Source organism: Camarhynchus parvulus, chromosome 4 (genome assembly GCF_901933205.1).
Source record: "Camarhynchus parvulus chromosome 4, STF_HiC, whole genome shotgun sequence".
NCBI lineage: Eukaryota > Metazoa > Chordata > Aves > Passeriformes > Thraupidae > Camarhynchus > Camarhynchus parvulus.
This window is the reverse complement of record NC_044574.1, coordinates 58,999,919-59,020,769: the sequence shown is the minus strand read 5'-3', so window position 1 is coordinate 59,020,769 and position 20,851 is coordinate 58,999,919. Positions and strand designations below refer to the sequence as shown.

The window sequence follows — 20,851 nt, the reverse complement described above, 5'->3', positions numbered from 1 at the left end:
AGGAACATTATGTATGTGAAAATGTGGGTTTGATCACATTTAAAAGTGTTTTGTGCTTCTGGAAATTACTAGTTGCAGGGTTTTTTTAAGAAATGGTTGGGATGGGCATGTTTGGTTCAGATCAGAAGGGAGTTTTTCCCTCTGAGTGCTATGGAGAAAGGAGATGAGACTGGTTGAGGAGAGATAAAGGCCCTCAGATGAGAAATAAGGAAAGAACTCTTAACCATTTTTTTTAAATTCAGACTTGCAAGTCTGGTGTTTCATATTGCCTATGAAATAATCCATGTTAACATTGGGTCAGCAAAAATCCAACCCCCAGTTTTCTTTTTAAAGATCTTAAGGATGTTTACTGCTACCTGATTGTAATTCTCCATTTCTAAAAGTCATGATGAAGATGAGCCTTGCAATATCTGAGTCAGCTTTTGAAGACATTTGCTCTATGTTGCAAGGACTGTTTAAAAGTAAAAGGCAAGTTTTCTTTTATTTTAAAACTGAAGTCTGGTATTTGGAGCACATAGGGGCAGGAGAAAGCAATGGGAAATTTAGGCAAGCTTCATAATGAAGCTCTCTAGTTATATGTAATTGTATATATTCAGTTAAAAATGGGGTAAGGATGGTCATTTTAAGGGGAAGGAAAAGCCTAGGAAAATAGGTAATACAGGAAAGGCACTGCTGTGCTGGAAAGTGCATCTTAGAAATGTGATGCAAGAAATTATTTGACTGGTGATAGTTTAAAAGTTGCGTGGGGTGCCACTCCTGTTTGGTTCTCAATTCATTGCCCGTACAGGAGAGATGTCTTCCTTCCAGAAGTGCTTTGAGAAATGTCCACCTATCAATTTTTTCCCATCCAGGAGGAGACAGAAGCAACAGTAAATATAGCACGTGTGAACTTTGCTGTCTAAGCTCTGGTTGAGCTTTGCTCTGTCTCTGTGCCCTGCATTGGTAAGAACATGGAGAGGAACCCTTTCCCTCTGTTGGGATGATCAAAAGCATGGGAAGAGTCTCCGAAGCAAGGATATTTTTGGGTTTTGTTTTCTTTTTTTCAGGCTTGTTGTTCCAGTTTTGCTGTAACTTTGGATATGCAGTAAATCGCAAGTGCCTCAGTGAGATTTAAACTGAAGGGAATAGAAAAGAAATATTTTCTATTCTACTTGTGTCTTCTCATGGCAATTTTCTCTCTTTCTGAAACTTAAGTGTCTTTTCACTGCTACCTGTATAAGGAGTAGTTCCATATAACCTTAACTTTTCTCCGTTGTCCTTTGGATATTTATGTACATCTCTTAGGTATTTTCAAAATCTCACCCTTGGTGTTTGACAGAGTTGAAAATCCTGAATAGGAACCCTTTATGGTAGTTTCATGCTGCCACCCAAATTATTTTCTAGAAATGACCTTGAAAAATGTGGTGATTCTCACTGTGTCTTAGATTATCTGTACTGACTGCTGTGGAGTCAGGCCTATGGGAATAATTTGATTTGGTGTGAGGGGGAGGGAATTTTGTACTCTAATTGACTTTATTTTATAATTTATGACAGAACTGCCCATTGCCTTGGCTATGCCTCCTGTCTTATGTAAATCTCTTAATGTACTTCTGGGTGAATATACATATTTATAGAATTCTAAATAAGTAAACCTGCAAGGTTTTTAGGCATGGGCTGTTCAGTGTTTCATCTTTCTAGTGAAGCTTTGGTTTGCTCTTAGATGGATTTAGGCAAAATTCTGTGATATCAAGTCTCAGTGCTTGAGTAAAGTATTTTTGATGACTGCTCCAGGAGCGTGGTTTCTTTTTTTGCTGTTTGTGTCTTGTCTTGGTTTTGGTGTTTTGAGCTTTTTTGCATAGAAGAGTCGCATGAAAAGTTAGGAAAATGGGGGAAAATGCGCAATACAAAACTATTCATTATGTTGTACATTATGGTGTGTGTCGAAGAGCAGTGGAGAGTGCCACACAATAATTTTCAGAAAACTTTCTATAATGGCTGGACAAGGATTCTTCATTCTGAGGAGAACAAACCCCTTGGTATTTTTTCATTTAAATGTTACTGCTCCTCTAATTGGCAAAATAACCTGCCTCCTTGAAGTGTCATTTTTGAGAGATTGTGTGGTGTCATCCCCTTGAATTTTGGTCTTATTTTTTTCAAACTCTTGTCATCCATAGAAATAGAAAGTGCTGGCATTCTTGTTATTGGCTGTTTCTGTTGATTAACTGAGAATTTCACATGACTTTCCTTTTGCATTTGTTATAAATCATGCTAGGCAGCTAACTTCTCTGCATGATTTCTCTTCAATAATTAAATCTAGCATTTCCAGCTGCTGTAAAATTTGTTGCCCTTTTGTGTTCAGTTATGTTTTTTCATGCGGAAGATTTGGACTTCCTCACAGTTTTAATTCTTATTCAGTGTCAATTTACAGGCTGTGGTAATAAACAGAATGTTTTACTTCATGGCTCCTGCTGGGAAACGAATCTTAAAACTGGTATTGCCTTGACAGAGGTGGGATGCAAGGCTAGGCAAGCGTTCCAATAATGACTTGAATGGAGCTTTTTGCTTTTTGTTCCTTGGCAGAAGGCAAAATCCAGTGCTTCCCTTGATGCATAATCTTCTGTATTCCAGATCTTTTCCCCTTTGGTGCACTAAGCATTAAATGTTGAAATATGTTATCTGTATCAGAGGAAGTGACTAAAAATGACTGCGTGTCAATTCTGGCAGAATACCTGTAAGTCAAAGGGAATGTTTGGGTGCCCTTGAAAGAATTATGGAAAGGTATTTGGGGTTTTTGTAGTTTCTATAGATGATTGTTGCTTCTGTATCTAATAAGAAGTTACTGCGGGAAAGGTTTTAATCCTTGACTGGATCCATATTCTCCATAGTTTACCAGTGGTTTTAACAAAAGCTGCTTTGTTATAGAACCTGTGCATGAAAAAATCCTTCTGTGGCTCTTAGAACATCCTTTTCTATTAAGTGTTTTTCAGCACACTTAATAGTAATGGCCTTATTTATTAAAACAAAAGATTTTGTAGTGATTTCAGTGGGAACTCTCTCTTTTAGAGTGGATCAGCAGTGATGATTCTCCACAGAACACGTGGAGATAAAGGATAGTGCAAGCTGCAGGAATGCACCCAAAAGTTGTTGTCATTAAGACTGAAAAAATGTAATGGGGCAACATGAAGGAAGTTAGATGTTCCCTCATGGAAAAACTAGGCTTTACACATATTGTTATGAACGGGCTTGACTCTTTCAAATTTAAATTTTAAATAAATGCTGCCCTTTGCATTGGGATGTTTAGGTGTTACAGCACCATCTGTCTGTCAGTAGTAGGAAGAAAGAATTGATTTTTATTTCTAAACATATTTTAGAGGTATTATAAATGCTTCAAAAGCATTTACAAAGTGCTGGGCATAGGAGAGGTTTTTTTCCCGTGGGAGGATTAACCAATTTTGTTCTGCTGTGATAGGTTGGCAAGTCCCAAACTAGGAGACTAAACTTCTTTTATTCCTGAGGTGGCAATTTTTGTGATTGTCTCATGTGAAATGAAGGAGATTAGCTAAATGTAATTTGAAAAAAAATATCCAGGAAGGTCATGCACAGTGTTTTATGATGTTTGAGATTTCAACTTCTTCTGTCCTTTCTCACATCTTTTACATATTTAACACATCTACTTATTTTTTTCTTCCTGTGAATGATAAACTTCCTTTTTAAAACTGTTTATCCCCTCTCATAAGTACTGATACAGATTATTGTATTCACTAGAAATTACCAATAAGCTTAAATAATCTAGTCTCCATAGGTCTTTGAACTTATCTTTTTCTGTAGGAATACATCTGAACTCCATCATAAGATGTTCCTATCTGCCCTGCCTCATCCTGCTTTTGTTTAAATATATTTTTGGCATTCAGACTTGATGAGCTTGATCTTTCCTTGTCTGTGTCTCGAGTGGCTTGTTGAAAGAAATCTAATGAAGCCTGACTTCCTTTACAAAGGCAATGATGGCTCTTGCCAGGGTGTTTATTCCTTTGTTTGCTTTTTGCTTTAAACACAGCTCCAAGTTTGCCTTTTAGAAATTTCAGACTTATTGCCATGTTGCTTCCTGCAGTTCTCCAGAGTCCATTTGGCGCATTTCTTTCCTCTGGCACTGAGGCAGTTTGAACAAGAGCAATGCAGCTGATGGCTGTGCTCATCCCTGAGTTATTCTGGATCACCTGAGTGGACGCTGCCTGGTCTCAGCAGTTGTTCTTGTCCCAGTTTTCTTTCATAGCATCTCTGTTCTGGGGTGGTCATGTGTTCCAGGAGTGCTTTTTACCCTTTGATCTTCTGTTAGCTCTACAGAGACACCTTAATGGGCTTCCTCCTCTTGATTTGTTTGAAAAATAATTTAATACTGCCTTTTATGGCTTTATGCAAGTGTTCCTCCATCTCTTTTGACCTGGTTCATTCTGGTTTTAAAACTGTCATGCCATACTTAACATATTTTTCTGTTTTCCTTTTCTGGGGAGACTTACTGAAGAATGCTAATTTCTTTCTACAGCTTAACCATTCCAGCTTTTTGTTTGTTTGTTTTTTTAAAAAGCCTTCTTTTGGATGGAATATGTTTCCTTTGAACCCTTAATATTGTATCTTTTTATACAGGTTTTGTGTTGTCTATTAAAACATTTTCCATGTTTTTCTGCATCTTTTTATATTTATAATATGAAAATTAGGCTAGCCTGGTAAGAAATTTCTTGCTTCAAATGAGATGCTCCCATCAGAAATGTTGTTGTTCTCACCTATTCATGAAAAATAAATCTGTATTGTTTACCTTATTTATTATTCATGTACAGATTTTTATGGTAGCTCATGCCAGGTAATGATTCTTAAATAATCTGGACTGAAGTAATACAGTGTAAATAGAATGCAATTTTCTAGCACTAACAAAACAAATATCTTGTTTGAGTTTGATTGGATATTTTATACTAAAATTTCTGTCTCGAGATAACTTGTATTGCTTATGTACCATTTTAAGAACAGTGTTAGGAATTGTTCAACTCTGAGGAAAAAGCACTGGTGACAGTACACATCTCTCCTATGTGTTTTATTGTAACTCAGTTTGATCTAAATGAGAAACACGTTACGTTAAAATAATTCTGATATTGGAGCTGACAAGGTCACAGAAGATCTTCAGGATTCTGAAGGTGTTATTTCTCAGTATTTCAGGTGGTAGGTTGGACTTAAATACTCTGCTCAGTTGTAAACTTGAGCTTATTTTTATTTTCATTTAGCATTAATTCTTTCCTGTTATGTGTTTATTATCTTTGGGCTTCACTGTCAAGCCTATGACCCTGTGTCAAAGTGTGCATTCTTAAGGAAGAGCTTATTGAAAGGGAAAATGCAGTAACACTCTCCCAGAATACACTCCCACTCTTCTGCAATTTGAAGTGATGCTTGAGTTGTAAAATGCCTTTTCCCTGGTAGTGAGTCAGGTTGGATGAGGAGACATCCAACAGTATGAGGATCACAAACAGTGTTTCCTAGAGCACCTTCTGTTCATTACACTGTTGTAATTAATAGAATAAAGCTGTTGCTGATAATGGCTGATGACTACACTCAATGCTTACCGTTGGGAGGCTGACTCCAGCAAGTGTAATGAAGGATTAATTCTAATAGCTGCCAAATTATGGCAGAAAGGAGCAAAGATAAAGGTGAACACACTGGACATAATTTTATATCTAAAATTAGATTTTCTGTGTTTTATTATCTAAGGTGAAGCTCCTGTGCTGTGTTATTATTATGATGACTTGGTCTTCCAAGCTTCCCCTCCAGTTCCTCACATCTCCTTTGTGACTAAATGGTTCTGAGTAGCTGAGTGTCAGCAAGGAACTCTCTCAATTCATTATTCACTCATTCTGCAGACTGTTTTTATGTATATGTTGGAGAGCCTGAAACAAACTGACAGAAATTGTACAGTTAATATTAGTTTGACCAGCTCTTATCTCACATTTTCTCTCCTCTCCTTCTGGAATTAGCTCTACTGATTCTTGTCAAATACCCTTTCTTTGGCTGGTTTTTCTTTTATTGTGCTTTTGTGATGTTGGTCTAGGTAAGTCGTGATACCTTCTCAAAATGTGACTTTTTAAATGAAAGTAGCTTGTTTATGTGAGTGGAGGATTTCTGCTTACTGATGTTTTAAGAGCTTTAATGAAGAAAAAGAAATTAGAGTATTCTTCTGTTGTTGTTATTTCCCGATTTCACATTTCCACAGAAGGTGAAAATATACATATCAGAACCATTCTGAAAAAGTGTTAATTACAGCATGATAATTTAGTTTCTGTTTTGCCTACAGGAACCCAAACCTGCATTTTTTTTTTCCTATTAAAGCAGACTAGGGAATCGAAGACTTTTTGATAGCATTAACTTTCAGATGAAATGTTTTTCAACCAGTCTTCATAATTCCAGAATTAGTGGAAACATTTTTATATTTTAGATTCTTCCATCAAGGCACAGGGAAGCGAATTATTGAAAAGATAAAAATAAATTTGTTTGCTTTCTGTCAGAGTTCATATCTACAGCCAACCTTGATAGAAGACCAGAATGATTTAGACAAGTTTGCTTTGGAGATTCATAACATATGCTTGCTGGACAGAATTGAGTTATCTCTGCTCTAGAGAGTAAGTTATTGTAGCAGGAGCTGACAGAGATGAAGATAACTGAGGGAAATTCAATTACCTTTTAGTGTTTTCCTTCTAATAGGATTCTTAATGTGAAAAAGATCCTTAGATGATGTGCCTGTGTTGCTTTGTGAGATCTGCTTTGATACCTGCATCCAGAATAAAGTGAACTCTTCTTTTCTGGCCTTCATTAAGGATGAAATATGCATCTGATTGCTAAATGGGTGTTAGCTTTTGATTCAACATAATAGCATTTGTAGTCCAGATGTATTTGACAGTCTTTTGTCAGTAGTCTTGAATATTCTAAATACAATTTCATTTTCAAAAGTATTGTTTTTATGTAAAAAGGTTGTTTATAACAGCAGTTGAAGAAAGCGGTCACAAAATTGTAAAATACGTCCCTATACTCTAGTGCTGTCTCTGTGTGGTTTTTCTCTCATTTGGCATTTCCTGGCAAAAGCACCAAGTTACAAACACTGTTTATGACTGACCTGAGTTCAGGCTGTTGGGTTAAAGCCTGTCCACTTGACTATTAGCTGCATTTCATGTAAAAGCTTTTCAGTTCTGAACTTACTGGGGTAGTCTGGTGCATACAGGTATTAGGATGTTGTTATTTGTGTTACTTGTAAAATATATTTTCTAGTGTCTGGTGGTTGAAATGCAAATTTAGAAGTGACTTTATGAAGACAGCTCACTCTGCAGCTGTATGTACAAGAACAAACCATGTACAAGTTTGTGTACCTGCAGTATGCACACATTTACTGACCCACTAAACTACTGCTGGAGCTGAATGTAAAAAGAGTTTCTTTTTTAAATGCTGAACCTTACTAGGGTAACAAAGTGTGCTTTCTATCTGCATTGTTTACCCAAGCATGTGCACACTGATATTTCTATATAAGAAAGGAAGAATAAGTATCTCCACGTTAGATTGATTTGCAGCCCCAAAACAGGTTTGGATTTGCCTAAAACACATGGCATTCCTGATCCTATAGAGTAATGAATTGAAATTCTGGTCCATATTTTTAATAGCTACCTATTTTGATCTATGGCTTTTTGGTTAAGCCAACTGTGGTTACTCTCATCATTATCTTGCTTGGACTAAAATCGTAGTAGAAATTGTCTCATTTTGTTGTTAGTGCAGTCTTATGATTGAGGCATGACAGTGTTGATACCTGCAGGTTTATTTTTTGATGTTCATGAAGGTGACTTATGAAAATCAGCTTTGGGGCAGCATACTGAGATGCTTAGAAAATGTTTGAAGGTGTTTGTCAGTAGTGCCTGGAAGCACTTACAGTCAAGGTTTTTACTGTTACCTGTATTTCTTCCATTGAGTATTTTTCTCATTTATCTTTTAGTATGTTACTCAGGAGAAGTATGTTACTCAGTACAAAATGTTGCATTTAGTGTAATAATTTACTTTCTTGTTCCATTGAAAGCTTCAGCCTTTCTCTGAAAATGCTCCATTATGGATGCAAAATATTGTGGTGTGCAGAAATAAACACCTTCTTGAGCGATGGTTGAAAAGAGACAGTAATTGCTTAAATAAAGATTTTACAACTAAATTGATAAAATTATCTGTAGTTTGTAGTAGATGGGGATGTCTGGGATCCAGGGAGGTGAAAATGGTGGAGAACTGTCAAGTCACATCCATCCAGGGGTGATATTCCTTATCTTCTTCAAAGGCAGCTGTTTATTTCTGAGTAGATCTATGCAGCTTTCCAGGAAAGGGAATAAGACTGCACTAATCAGAATTCTTAACTGGAATTGAAAGGTCCTTTCACATTGCCTCTTCTACCTCATTGCTTTGCAGTCCAGGGTTTTATCTTAACTTCCCTGTATTTAAAGTGGGAATCACTATAAGGGAATTTAAAAACTTTTTCCTTCCCGCTTTATGTTATTCTTTTATTGAAGTGTTTACTGAATGAGTCTCTCTACTGATTTTTCTCTTTGACCTAAGTGGGAGAAGGCTGAACCAATACCTTTGAGATGGTCTCAGGTCATGAAAAGGAAGATGTGTCAGGCAGTTAAGTTGCTCTTCTGGTGATTATTTTGTCAGGGAGGCTTCCAAGTGACTTAGAAACCTCTGGATTTCACTCTTAATCTGGACTCCAACTGGAAGTGGCAGAGTCAATCCGTAGAAAGATTTACCAATCAGAAAACCAAACTGTCTTCACTATGTCTTTCACACAAGATGTTTCTTGTTACTTTTCTCACCACTCCTCCCTCCCACCTGTTTCCTGCTCAAACTTCTAAGTCGCTGTTATTAATTCACCACTTTGAAAATGCATCTTCAAAGATTTCTGACCATCTTAAAAGAAAAGATTTTGATATCTCAGAAGTAGGACTTGGAAGGTGATGATAGTGACTGTGATGAGCAGTGCAAGTCCTTTGGTCATCATTCCATGTTTTTTTCTTTTGTATCCTAGTGCAAAGATACTGGTTTGGGTTGTTTTTCTTTTTTTTGTCAAAAATTTACAGGAACAAATTTTAAGTCTAAGTAGTAATGCCAAGATTAAGGCCTAATGGATTTTGAGAAGTCTGTGCCCCTTCAAGCCTTTTCCCTGCATGTCCTTGCAGAAGCTTGAGATTTAAGTCTTATAAAACTATCCTGAATTGTCTGTTGTCCTTAGAGTAGTTGGAGATTTCATCTTTTGTGGCTGATGCCAGTCCTTGACAGATAAAGCAAGAAAAATTCTCAGTTACTGGATGGGTTGCTATATTTTAGAGAATGTGTGGAACTTGTGAAACAAATGCTGTCATAACTTGGGACCAGAGGTCAGGGTTGGCCCTGTTCCCTCTCCACTGACACCAGCAGGACTGGGTCATCCTCACCAGTGCTGGCTCCATGCTGGCCCTTGGTCCCAAGGGAACACTTAAAAAAGAAAAAAACCCAAACATATATTCTGACTTCTAAAATATTGATTATTTTTTCCTGTGCTGCCTGTTGGAAACCCCAAATATCTCACTTCTAAGCAGTTGTTGAGAGCCCTGTAGCCAGCATCACTCATCTTGGCACTGGCCCAATGCTGTTTTGCAAGGCAATTTCATATGGTCAGCATGAGAGGAGGGAGGAATGTTTCCTGGGTTATTTTTGAATCACAGTTGTTTGAAGTTGTTCAGAAATTTGGAATATTAGATGTAGTTTATTGGCTGGAGTGTAACTGAAGCTGTTAAAGTGTGTGAGAGATGTTGTTACATGGCTCTTTGGTATGTCCAATAACTGTTGCTTACATGTGTTTTATATAATGTTTTATGTCATTTCAGTAGTTCCTTTCAGTTTTGTGCATGCTTGGTGGAAGCTGCTGATTTTGATTAGTCACTGTACTTTATTTCAAAACCTATAATTTTAATGAGTGAACTGTAATTCACACCAAAACTCAGATTTGTGTTTTAAAAATCCACAGAATTGGTGTTGCTTTTTTTTTTATTCTGCTTGGCTTTTGTGCTCTCAACATAATAAGCTCCAAGTATTGAATTTATTATTTTACACTGAATTAAATTAGCAGAGTCTACTTAAGCAGGATTTGTGCAGTTGGAATGTGTAATCTGTTTTGTGTTCTTACATCAACATCCCTGTGTTCAGCTGTTGCTATAAAATGCTGATAACTGTATTGAGGGTGAACATGAAATCACCCTCATACCATTAAAAAGAAAACCAAACAAACCCAGAATAAACAGAGAGAAAAACTTTGTATGCTGAACTTAAACAGAGCCAAAATCAAAACTCGGCAAGAGCATCATAACCTTGAATTTGGAATACATCACAAGTTCTGAAAAGTAGCATTGAAATGAGAAATAAAGAGAAAATTTAGGAAGTGGCTCTTACCTGTTCTTATGTAAAGGTAAACAAATTGTTTAGGGAGTGTTATATATTTTTTTTAAGTAAAGTTGACAACATAAAGGATGATGCCAGTGGAAATTCCTTGGTGCTTCATTTCTCTGAAGGGAGCATCTGTGGTAGTTGCAATAATGTCAACCTTTCAAGGGTGGTAGAACTTTTTCCGAATAAAAAAATGTTAGTTAAGAAAACTTCTTATACATCTTATGCTGTTCTAAAATTAAAAATCCTGTTACCGTAATGCCTGAGAATCAATCATAAAGGAAAAGGTCTCATACTCCAGGTGGAATGAAACACAAAACATAGAATACTGGAAAAAAGGAGAGGGTCAAAAATAAAGTTAAAACAATTTGCTTTTCATAGTTTGATGCTATAGGAACTCTGACAGGCGGCTTTAAGATAAGGCAGAGGTTAAGCCAAAGCTGGGATTGTGACTCTTAACATGTTTCCACAGTAAGTGGCTAGGAATGATTTTGAAGAATAACTGCTATAAAAGACCATATAGACCATATTTCAAAAATACTTTTCTTTGCTTCTGATTTTTTTTGTCTTTGTCATTTCATCATCATCTTAATCAAAATATCTTGATTTTAAAATACTTGGTCTTGGAAAGAATAAACCTCTCAAGAATTTCATTTTACAAAGAGGTAAAGAGCAATTTTGGAGTGTAAGTTAGAAACTTGTAAATTGGCAGCACTGAACATGTTGTTCTTGAATAGACTTTGGAATAAAATTCCATGTAATCCTTCTTTTTACACAGATTGTCTCTAGTAATTTGAAATTTTTCTGGCCAAAAAACCCTCAACAAACCAAAGCCCACCCTTAATACTTTTGCTTAGTAATTAATTAAAATGTTTCTGCAGATGAAGATGACTTAATGGTAGTGACTAAAGGGCTTTTTTCCATGTGTGGGAAGGAAACACTTTGCCAGCAAATCCGTGTTTGTCCTATTTAGCGGTGTTGCTCAAGGATACAGTCCAGGCAGGGTGATCATTCTCCACTGTGAGAGGCTGCAAAGGTCCCCAACTGTCGGACATCAAGAGCACTAAATTAGCTCTTGGAACGACCATGGTAGAAAGTGGTGAAGAACAGATGAGTTTCCTTTTGGGAATGAATTTGTGTTTGTAAGGACAATTACATGTTTTTAGTTGTTTAATTTTTTTTTTCAATTTTCTCACGAAGCCTCATAAGTGACATCTTTAGGAACCCAGTCAGGCCTGAAAACAATGTGGTATCCAAAGAACTGATGTTTATTAAAGATGTGCTTGTCGCTGGCATGCAACCCATGATGGCAAGATAGGAAATTATGCCTCAATGCTTGTTATCTCAAATGAATGTGATCTCTCTGTTCTTTGTTCATGAATTGATAGATTTTGATACATTCTCAAACTCCTGGATTAAAATCAGAGTTGTGTTATGAATCCAAGACACTAAACAGGGAAACCTGAAAGTGCTTGAGGGGAGCTATGTATAAAATAGAACCAGAAGCACAGACCCCAGACTGGAAGGATATCTCAAGGGGCTAATCTTTCTGCCTTTTGCAAAGCTGGAACTTTACATAAGCTTGGAAACTGTTTATGAAGAGGTTTTTGACTGGAAATGAATTTTCTTTGCATGTGTTTTGCAAATTTATAGGGAAATTTAGTAAGTGTGATGTAGCAGGAATATCAAGCAAGAAATAACAAAATAAACAGAGGCATGTTGATTTTTTTTTGCTTAGGATTCTATGTACAATATGAATGTGACTTCTTATATAATAATGAATCCTATATAGAAATACACATTCCTCCAAGGTGAGTTTTGAGACCATTAACATAAGTCAGGTGTTAAATACTGATATACCCAAGTATGTATAGCTGTCTCTTTGATAGCTATAGAAGTTAAAGAATTTTAAGTCATGCAAATGCCTTTAATTTTTTTTTATAGCCAGAGACTGAAGCCACATTTATAGTGACTTTATTTGGAACTTTATTACAAAATTCTCCGTCCCATTTATGACGGGAACTAGTGGTACAAGCTATTTTGTAATAAGGTTCCAAATTAGGCCTTTGGTTTATCTGCTCGTCCGAGTCATTCTGGCTACATTTCCCCACTCATTGAGAATGTCCATTTTTTCTATGTTTTAAGGTATTATTGTTTCCCCACTTACAGAAATGCACCTTTTGCCACTAGTCTGAAAAATTATTCAGAATTAATCAGATACAAAACTTGTGAAAAATTGCTTTTTATGTGGTACCTTTAAGGGCTTCTTAACTAGTAAGTTGTGTTGTTCAGAAATCCTCACTGGCATGTGTTACCTGTTCTTAGAGACTTCACTTCAGGTTTAGCTGTGCCATCTGAACTGCCTGTGACTTTCAATCTGTTCAGGTGTCACTCGTGTGCCAAGCCTTGGTGCTGTGAGCTGTAAAAGAACTGTGCTGGCAGCAGGGTGTCTGGAAATCTGAATCCTGGGGAAGCAGGCATTTGGCTGCTGGGGCCAAAACTGCTGAACTGCTTTGTTCCCACCTTCATGCAATGAAAATCCTTACTGTGATGCCTCAATGGAATGCGGCAGTTGCAGTGGTGGTGGTCTCAATAAGGGAATAAATGAGGACATTCCAGTGCTTTGTATTTAATCCACTTCAGTACTTATATGTTTTCAGCTGGTTAAAAGTTATTTTACCGCCCTTTAAAACCTTTAGTTGCATAGAAAGGACAATGTCAAAAGATAGCAAAGCAAAGTATCCAACACCTGTGAAATAACACACCAGTGTGACCTTAATTTGGCCCTCACTAAGAATGTAGTGAATATTTAGATTATGTAAATATATGTCATTTTTTGGACAGAGTGGATGTTCCTCATGAAATAAGGGAGTGTGTCAGTTCCAGAAGTTGTTTGTGGATTTGGCTTGCTTGCTGCACTGGACTAGGAGTTCTTCAGTGAATACAGCACTAATCTCTGTGGTGGTGTTGAAACCCCTGAATGTCACAAGGGTGATACAGTGTGCTTGGGGAATGGCTGAAGAAATCATCCCTGGCTCCTTAATATCAAACCTGAGAGCACAGAGCCACCGGTGCAGGAGTGCTGAGCTTTACTGTTTCTAGAGCGTAAGGAATGGTACCTGGATTCTTTCTAGGTTGAAAAATGCCTTGTACTCAGAAGACGTGAACCCAAAAAATGTTAAATTTATTGCCCAAATGTGTTGCTTTTAGCCTCTTAGACTGTTTTAAACTAGAGCAGTATGAAGGGATTGCTGATAAATTGGATTTGCAAAAGAGGAGGAGAGGAAACTTCCTATCCTAGTGTGTGATTTGAATGCAAAATGTTTGTACATAACTACAGTAAAAACAGGTCCTTGGATTTGAAAAGAGCATTTCTCCCTGCATATTGTTTATGCCAGTGGTTAGCAGTGATGCTTAGAGAGTTAGAATATTGGAATAGTGTAGGAAATCTCAGTTTCTAGCAAAAAGGAAGAGATCTTACTTGTTTGTGCAAAGCTTTATCTTTGATTCTGATTCAGGGTGCTGCTGTCTCACAAATAATATCAATTAGATAAGCATCAAAGAAAAGGTCTAAAAAAGGTCTGTGGTGCTAGTGGACCCTGCAGAAGAAATCTGATTTTTATTTGTCTCTGCTCTTCAGTATTTCTTTATTCTGACAGCTGTTTTTTTTCTAGTTGAACTCACATTAGTTTGTCTCATTTACCTACTGTACTAAATTGGGTTCACTTGAAATACACAATCTGCATAAAAGTGCTGTTGCTAGTGTTTATTTGGGTTTACTAAAGCTTAATTCTGTGAGACTTGAAGGTAAAAAATAAAGCTGTTGACTCAGCACTGATTAAAGCCAGATGTCTCTTGAGATCCTTGCATTTCTTTCTAATCACAAACCCAAATTGATTGTGGTAGATTTTTTTTTTCTGGTCATGGCCATAGTTTTACCAGTCTGTGTTTGGTATGATCTAAGTCAACTGCAGGCTTTTTTCCTCCTCTTGTTATTTTAAATGCACATTTTTTCTCCCCCTCAGGAATGTCTGGCTATAAACCTACTTTTTTTTTCATTCCCCCCCTGCCCCCCGCCCCATTTGTATTACAAACAGTTGATTTAGATGCAGATTCTTTTTAATGTTGAAATCAGATAAAAGGCTGGAAAAGTGGATAAATGAGGTTTGGAAAACCATGGGTTGAAGAGATGAGAAGCCATTGCATTGTGTTCAGTCCATTAAAACAAGAAGAAATAGAAGAGATACTTTGATAAGTGTTCTGCTGGTGTTAACCTTGATGGCTATTATCGGGGGGATGATGCTATATCTATTTCATTGGCTTAAGCTTTTTTCATGCTGAGAGAAATCAATACTTGGAGTCGTTGGATGACAGAGGCATCACTTCAGAATTGACGGTGGCTGTCAGACGTTGTCATTGGTTGACTTTTGTTCGCTGTTGAGGTTTTAAGCTTTCATTTTTCTAAGTCTTATTCAGGAGTCTTTGTAAGATTTCCCTGGGTAGCATTTTTAGTCCAGACTTTAAACCTCAGGTCAGAGGTCAAGTGCAAAGATCTGTGAAAGCAGAGGATTGAGGAGCTCCTTCATTTACTAAAATATCCTTATTTGCAGGGAATTTGCATTAGTGGCAAGACTGTGCGTTATCTTATGGATGACTTTTCCTCCTAAGTGACACCCTCTGAGACAGGCTGTTCACAAAGCCAGTAGCTTTTAGCTAAATTAGACAAAGGAACTGGCTGCAGAGGTGCAGCCCCAAAATTGCAATGCAGATGGTACCGTGCAGAAAAAATGTTTTACTTGACATTTTTGTAAAGATCAAAGATAAAATAGTTCTAAAAACTAGGTAAATGCTACTCTTAACTGAAATATAGACAGGTAGAATAGACTAACTTACCCTGTCAGTATTTCTGGAATATTTCCTGCATACAGAATGTACTGTATTTTCATATCTATAGCTTCCCTTTTGGATGACCTTGTGGCCCTTCAGAATTCCAGTTCATTAAAAATGAATCTTTAGATAACCTGTGTGTTCAAATTGCCTGCAGTCTTGTCTGGACAGACAACGGGAGGGAGGAAGAACCTTGTTCTGTGATAATAGCGAAGGATTTTGTTCTGTCCCAGATGAAGGGTTGGAAAACAAGAGTCTTTCCGCTATTCCATGCTTAACACACTTCCCCTTTGTAAAACTTTCAACAATCACTGAATTTAAGACTTTTTGGAGATAATCTGTGAGGTGTGTATATGAAAATGCATTTTTTTCTCCTTACAACACTTTGTTTTATCCTAAGTGTGACTGGACTATTCTTGTGATTACAGTTTCATTGCACACTTGCCCAAACAGGTAATTAAACTCATGTAGGCCAAGGCAGCAGTGGAAAGAAGGCTTGACAACTCTGTTTAACTGTATCTTATTTGTAAAACCATATTCTGGCATGACAAGGGTGCACATTGCAGATGCAAGAGATGAAATACTAAAAAAGAAATAAAGCTGTAAAAATACTTTTTTTAGATTGTACACAAACAGAAACCAAGCTGGATTTCTATTTTACATAAATGGAATGATTGGGATTTAGTGTGAAGTATTGACTGTGTACCACTCTATATCCTGCTGTTGCATCTTTGCAAGCGGTGCATCAGGTGAACCTGGCATCTGGAAGATGGAAAATGAAGAGAAATAGGGACTTCCGAGTGGTTTCAGAATAGTCTAGTGGTGATTGGCTACTTTAGGATGGGTCTTTTTGTGATTCTTTTAGTAGAACCAGTCTTTCATTCTTGTATTCAAAGTATTTGAAAGAAGGAGGTGGAGAAATAACTTGTATTTTGCTGTATATTTGGCATATATTGAGGGTAGTAACTGAACCACTGAACAAACTGGTGAGACACCTGTATGTTCAAAGAGAAGGTTATTCTTGCAGAGCTTTCTTAGGGTTAGTAGCTATATACACTTATGACAGATAGCTGGAAAAACTGTGGCTTCTTTCTGGTTTTGTCTGCAAAATATATATTGTAAAGAACGTACAATGGTTAAGAGTTCTCCCTAGAGTGATGTTATAATTTTATGTGATTGATGCTTGTGGGAGCCTCTCAGTTTTGGTGTATAATTGCAAATTTCTATTCATGTTAAGTGGTGAATTTCCTGAAAAGTGGAGTTCTATTTCCAGTTTATAACAGGCTGGTCGTGTTTTCGTGGAAGTTGTCAGGACAATAAAATACATTTTTTTTCTTAGTTTGTCACAGCTACATTTTGAAAATCCTTGTTGGTATTTAATGAAGAATGTGTTCAAAATCACATCATAAAGAGACTTTTTTTCAAGAGGTACAACTTCACTATATCTTTTACAAAACATTCTAGTTTGATTTCCATTTTATCATGTTTTAAGGTCAAATGTGACTTTAATGTTCCATAAAGAGACAGAGATTGATAATGGGGAAAGAATAACCCTCTAATGTGATTTATATCTATGGATTTTATGTCAGATATGAAAAGTTGCTGTTCAAATTGTAAAGGAGGATCCATTAAAGAGCACTTTAAAACATTTTACTACTTAGCTTACCTTATTCACTTGTTTTTAGAATTCTGCCCTTTCAGGCAACTTAAAAATAACAGCTTGTGAAACATTTACAAAGTGCTAGAGAGAAATCGGCATCATCATGGGTGCAGAATAGTTCAATGTATTGGAAAAGACAGCTGTGTTCAGTAAGAGCTGGAGAAATCCTGTTCAGTGTTGGGTATGATTTAGTCATCTTACATTTTTGTGAAGAGGGGTGGCAGAATGCTTCATGTAGGAATACAAAAGACAATTTTTATGTCTCATTGACTTGGAAAGTCAGCTGCTTATTCTTCCGTCCTCCTGGATGTCTGCTCATCAGGTGAGCATTGCTGTAAAGTGTGGGGAAATCCTGAGGAAATACCTAAATAAATTAAAATTGTTGGAATAGTTCTTTAAAATTTATTCATCTTTTAGTATGTTTTTGTTGTCTAGTGTCTGTGAAAATCTACACAAGGCAAAATTTTATTTTGTGTTTTTTTCACATTCTTTCTTTCTATCACTTTATATGACATATATATTTGTATATACACATATATAAATAGCATTCATAGCCTGCTGATTTTTTTATTTGCAGCAAGTTTCTAAGGCTTGTACATATGTATAGATAAAGTGTTGTTACTGTTTTAAACATGAAAAGCATATGACATTGTGCTGATAGCTAACCTCTAAGAAATAATTGTACTAGTGTCTGCATCAGCTGTGCTTCACAAAGGAAAAGCAATTTTTTGTTGTTGTTAGGCAGACATTTGTGTCCATTCCCCTAACTAGATCATAGAATAATCCAATCATTGACAAAGGCCAAAATGCTTTGTCTGGCATATGTGATCTGTGGAATTGCCAGATGAAAACTGAAATTACAGACAGAGAGTGCTGAAGTGGGGAAAAGCCTTTATTGTTTCTACCAATGCTTGAATTTCTTGAGGGTTTTCATACACAGCAAAATGGGGTTTTGGTGAGGGGTTGATAAAATTTGATGCCCATTTTTTGAGTTCTTTTTTAACAGGCAAATTTTCAGAAGGTCAACAAAACTCCAAACAATGAGACAATGTTGTAACAGAGAATCTCTCATAGTTTTGAGTTTGGTTTGTAGGCGTGACTTACAGTTCTTATTTGCTAGAATTTCTTTTTGAGCCAGCTGGCAAGCAGAAGATGTTTGTGCAACAGGTGTAATACTGCTGGGAAAGTACTGACTTTCCAATGCTGGCCTGCAAATATGCTCAACTTCAAGAAGCCACCTGGTAAAGATTGAGTCCTCAGATCCATTTTGTTTTCTATCTGAAAAAAATGTGGATTTTTCTCCTTAACTTTCATAGATATATATTTATATAAGCAGCAGCAAGCAGTTGGTTCCCCAAATTGAATCAAGAGTCATGGGAGTGGAGTGGTCAGCTAGCTGACATTCATTATTCTGAAATTTGCCATTGTTTTTATATAGCTATTCACTTTGCTATAGGCATAACCACTTTTATATGTTTTGTTCTGCAGTCTGGCCATTCATAGCCATTAGATGTTGACTTTTGCTAAATTTTGAGTGTGTGTGTGATGTGGTTAAAGAATTCATGATGCACCAAAATCCTCTGCTTGGTTCTCTGGATGGATTTCCTGTGGGCAGCTGTGCAGGGTCTCAGTTCTCAAACCTGGAAAATGGGGTTAATTCTTCTCTTGCGAGGGTGTTGTATAAGTAATTAATTATTATTAGTTACTTACACAACAGTGCTTCAAAGTTCCTTTGGATGGTGTAATTAAAATGCAGAGTAATAAAGTATTTATTTTCTTGCCAGTCACTGTGTGCCCAGTACTCTGCAGACAAACGGGAAGAAGAAAAAATGTGTCATCACTTGATCACAGCAGCCAAGTACCGGGACCAGGTGACTGCAACACAACTAATACAGAAAATTATCAACATCCTGACAGACAAGCATGGAGCCTGGGGAAGCTCTGCACCAAGGTAAGGTGTTCTTGGGGTATTCTAAAATATTTTTGTGCAGCAATGCTCTGGTGATTTGACATATGGTCAGAGGTAAGCATGGTTTTTTTAAACAAAGTAATAGAAAAAGGGTAAAACGAATGTATCCGTTTTTAGTATGGGTGAATATCAGAGAACTGGTTTTGTTAGAGCAATGAAAAACAAGAGGAGTCTCTTGTGACTTTCAACTTTGCTTTAAAAGTGTGACAATATTTATTTTGAGTGTTTCAGCCCTACCGTTTGTTTGAAAAGTAATTTGTAAAATTAAATGCTTTCTTAGTAAGAAAGCTTTCTTCTTGGTGTATTATGTGATCCAAGATTGAACCACAGTTCAGTAACTTGTTTTCTTTTCTGCCAAACTTTGTACAAACAAATGAAGATCTTTTTGAGTTACAGAGAAATGGTGAGAATTGTTATAGCCATTTCAAAGCAAAAGCAGTGCTGCCAGATTAATTCAGAATGAATTTCTTTTGGAATTCTCAGCACATACCTTCATTACAGTGATACTTGTGTAACTTCTTTAGCTGGGACTTGTGCTTAAGTTTCACTTGCAAATCTGAAATGCAAGGTCAAGTCCCTGTAGTACCACCTTAATTAATAGTTACAAATACCTGGAAGATATTTAGGCTGGAACCTAGCTGAATATGCTCATGCAGCAAGATGCTGTTATTTGAATGTAATGGAGTTATAAGCATGAGAGGAATACATGAGTAAGCAACAAACTCTTTTTCCAGCTAATGTTTATTCATTGTTCAATGACTACTTGTCTTCTGGAAAGAAAAAAAAAAATTTTCCAAGCTCTAATAATTTCTATGATATACGGAAACATAACAAAAATTTTATTAATTAAATTAACTGGAAGTGTTCCAATTAAAAGTCATCAAACTATGGCATAGGATGTCTGCAAACATACTGTAAATACGAATTGTGGCCTCTAGCTTATAAGGTTAAAAATGAAACGTTTAAATAAGCGTTTAATGGTGTTCCTCTTATGTTAAGTGAGTTATGCTTAAATCTAAAAAGACTGTTTAAGTAAAAAATAATGAGGGTGCAAAAAAACCAATAGCCTATTTCAACATTTCCAAGAATTTTTAGTAAGGCATGTATTACCATTGTGTAAAAACAGATTGCTTTAAGTGCTTTGTGCGTCTGTAATTTTGCTGAGTGTGTACCTTGTGGTTTGCTCCATCTGCTTATGTTTCTGGATTTCAAACTGTCATTACTGTCTTTTAAGAAGCTTTGCTGAGAAACAGAGAATCCTACGTGCTCTTTAGGTGTGTTTTGCTTGATGAGGTAATATTGGTATACTTGGTAAGGGAAGAGGGCAACTGATAAAATATTCCATGCTTGAAGGATAACTATTTTCTGATAGCCCCCAAATAAGGTTTATGTAATCAGCTTGTAAATTGTGAAGTGCACAAAATATGGACATGATAATTTCCATTTCATAGTAATGATCTACAGCAAAATGGAAATATCACATAATGCACTTTGCAGCACACTTAACATAATTCTAGAAACTCAAATGGCATTAGAGACAGAACTAAATCTCTTTATGGCAAAGGCAGAATGCACTTAGTCATCATAAACACGTAAAAATAAATATATGCAATGATTGTAATTCTAATGGAATATTTTAGTAAGGGGCTAAATTAATGTTTTCTGGGATATGTTTGATTTTGCTTCAAAATATTATATTAGTGTTTTTCTTATGTAAATTTAATATTTGGCTTGTGGTATTTTTGTTTTTCCTCCTCCTTTGGAATCCATATAATTGCTTGTAGCCATGGCTCTGAAGGCCTAATACTTTCCCATTAATGTCATTTATTTTGTTTCAATATTGATGGCTTCTCTAATGCCATACGATCAGTGGGCTGCAG

At 36.4% G+C, this 20,851-nt stretch overlaps 1 protein-coding gene across 4 annotated transcripts in view; it reads left to right on the top strand.

Annotated features, from left to right (window-relative positions):
* The window catches only part of LRBA (LPS responsive beige-like anchor protein), a 367,939-nt gene that overhangs the window by 132,660 nt on the left and 214,428 nt on the right, over positions 1-20,851 (top strand). For all 4 annotated transcript variants that reach the window (XM_030947121.1, XM_030947122.1, XM_030947120.1 and 1 more), the window contains one exon: positions 18,787-18,953. In XM_030947121.1, coding sequence (XP_030802981.1) covers positions 18,787-18,953 — 167 coding nt within the window. The remainder of the gene's footprint in view (positions 1-18,786; positions 18,954-20,851) is intronic.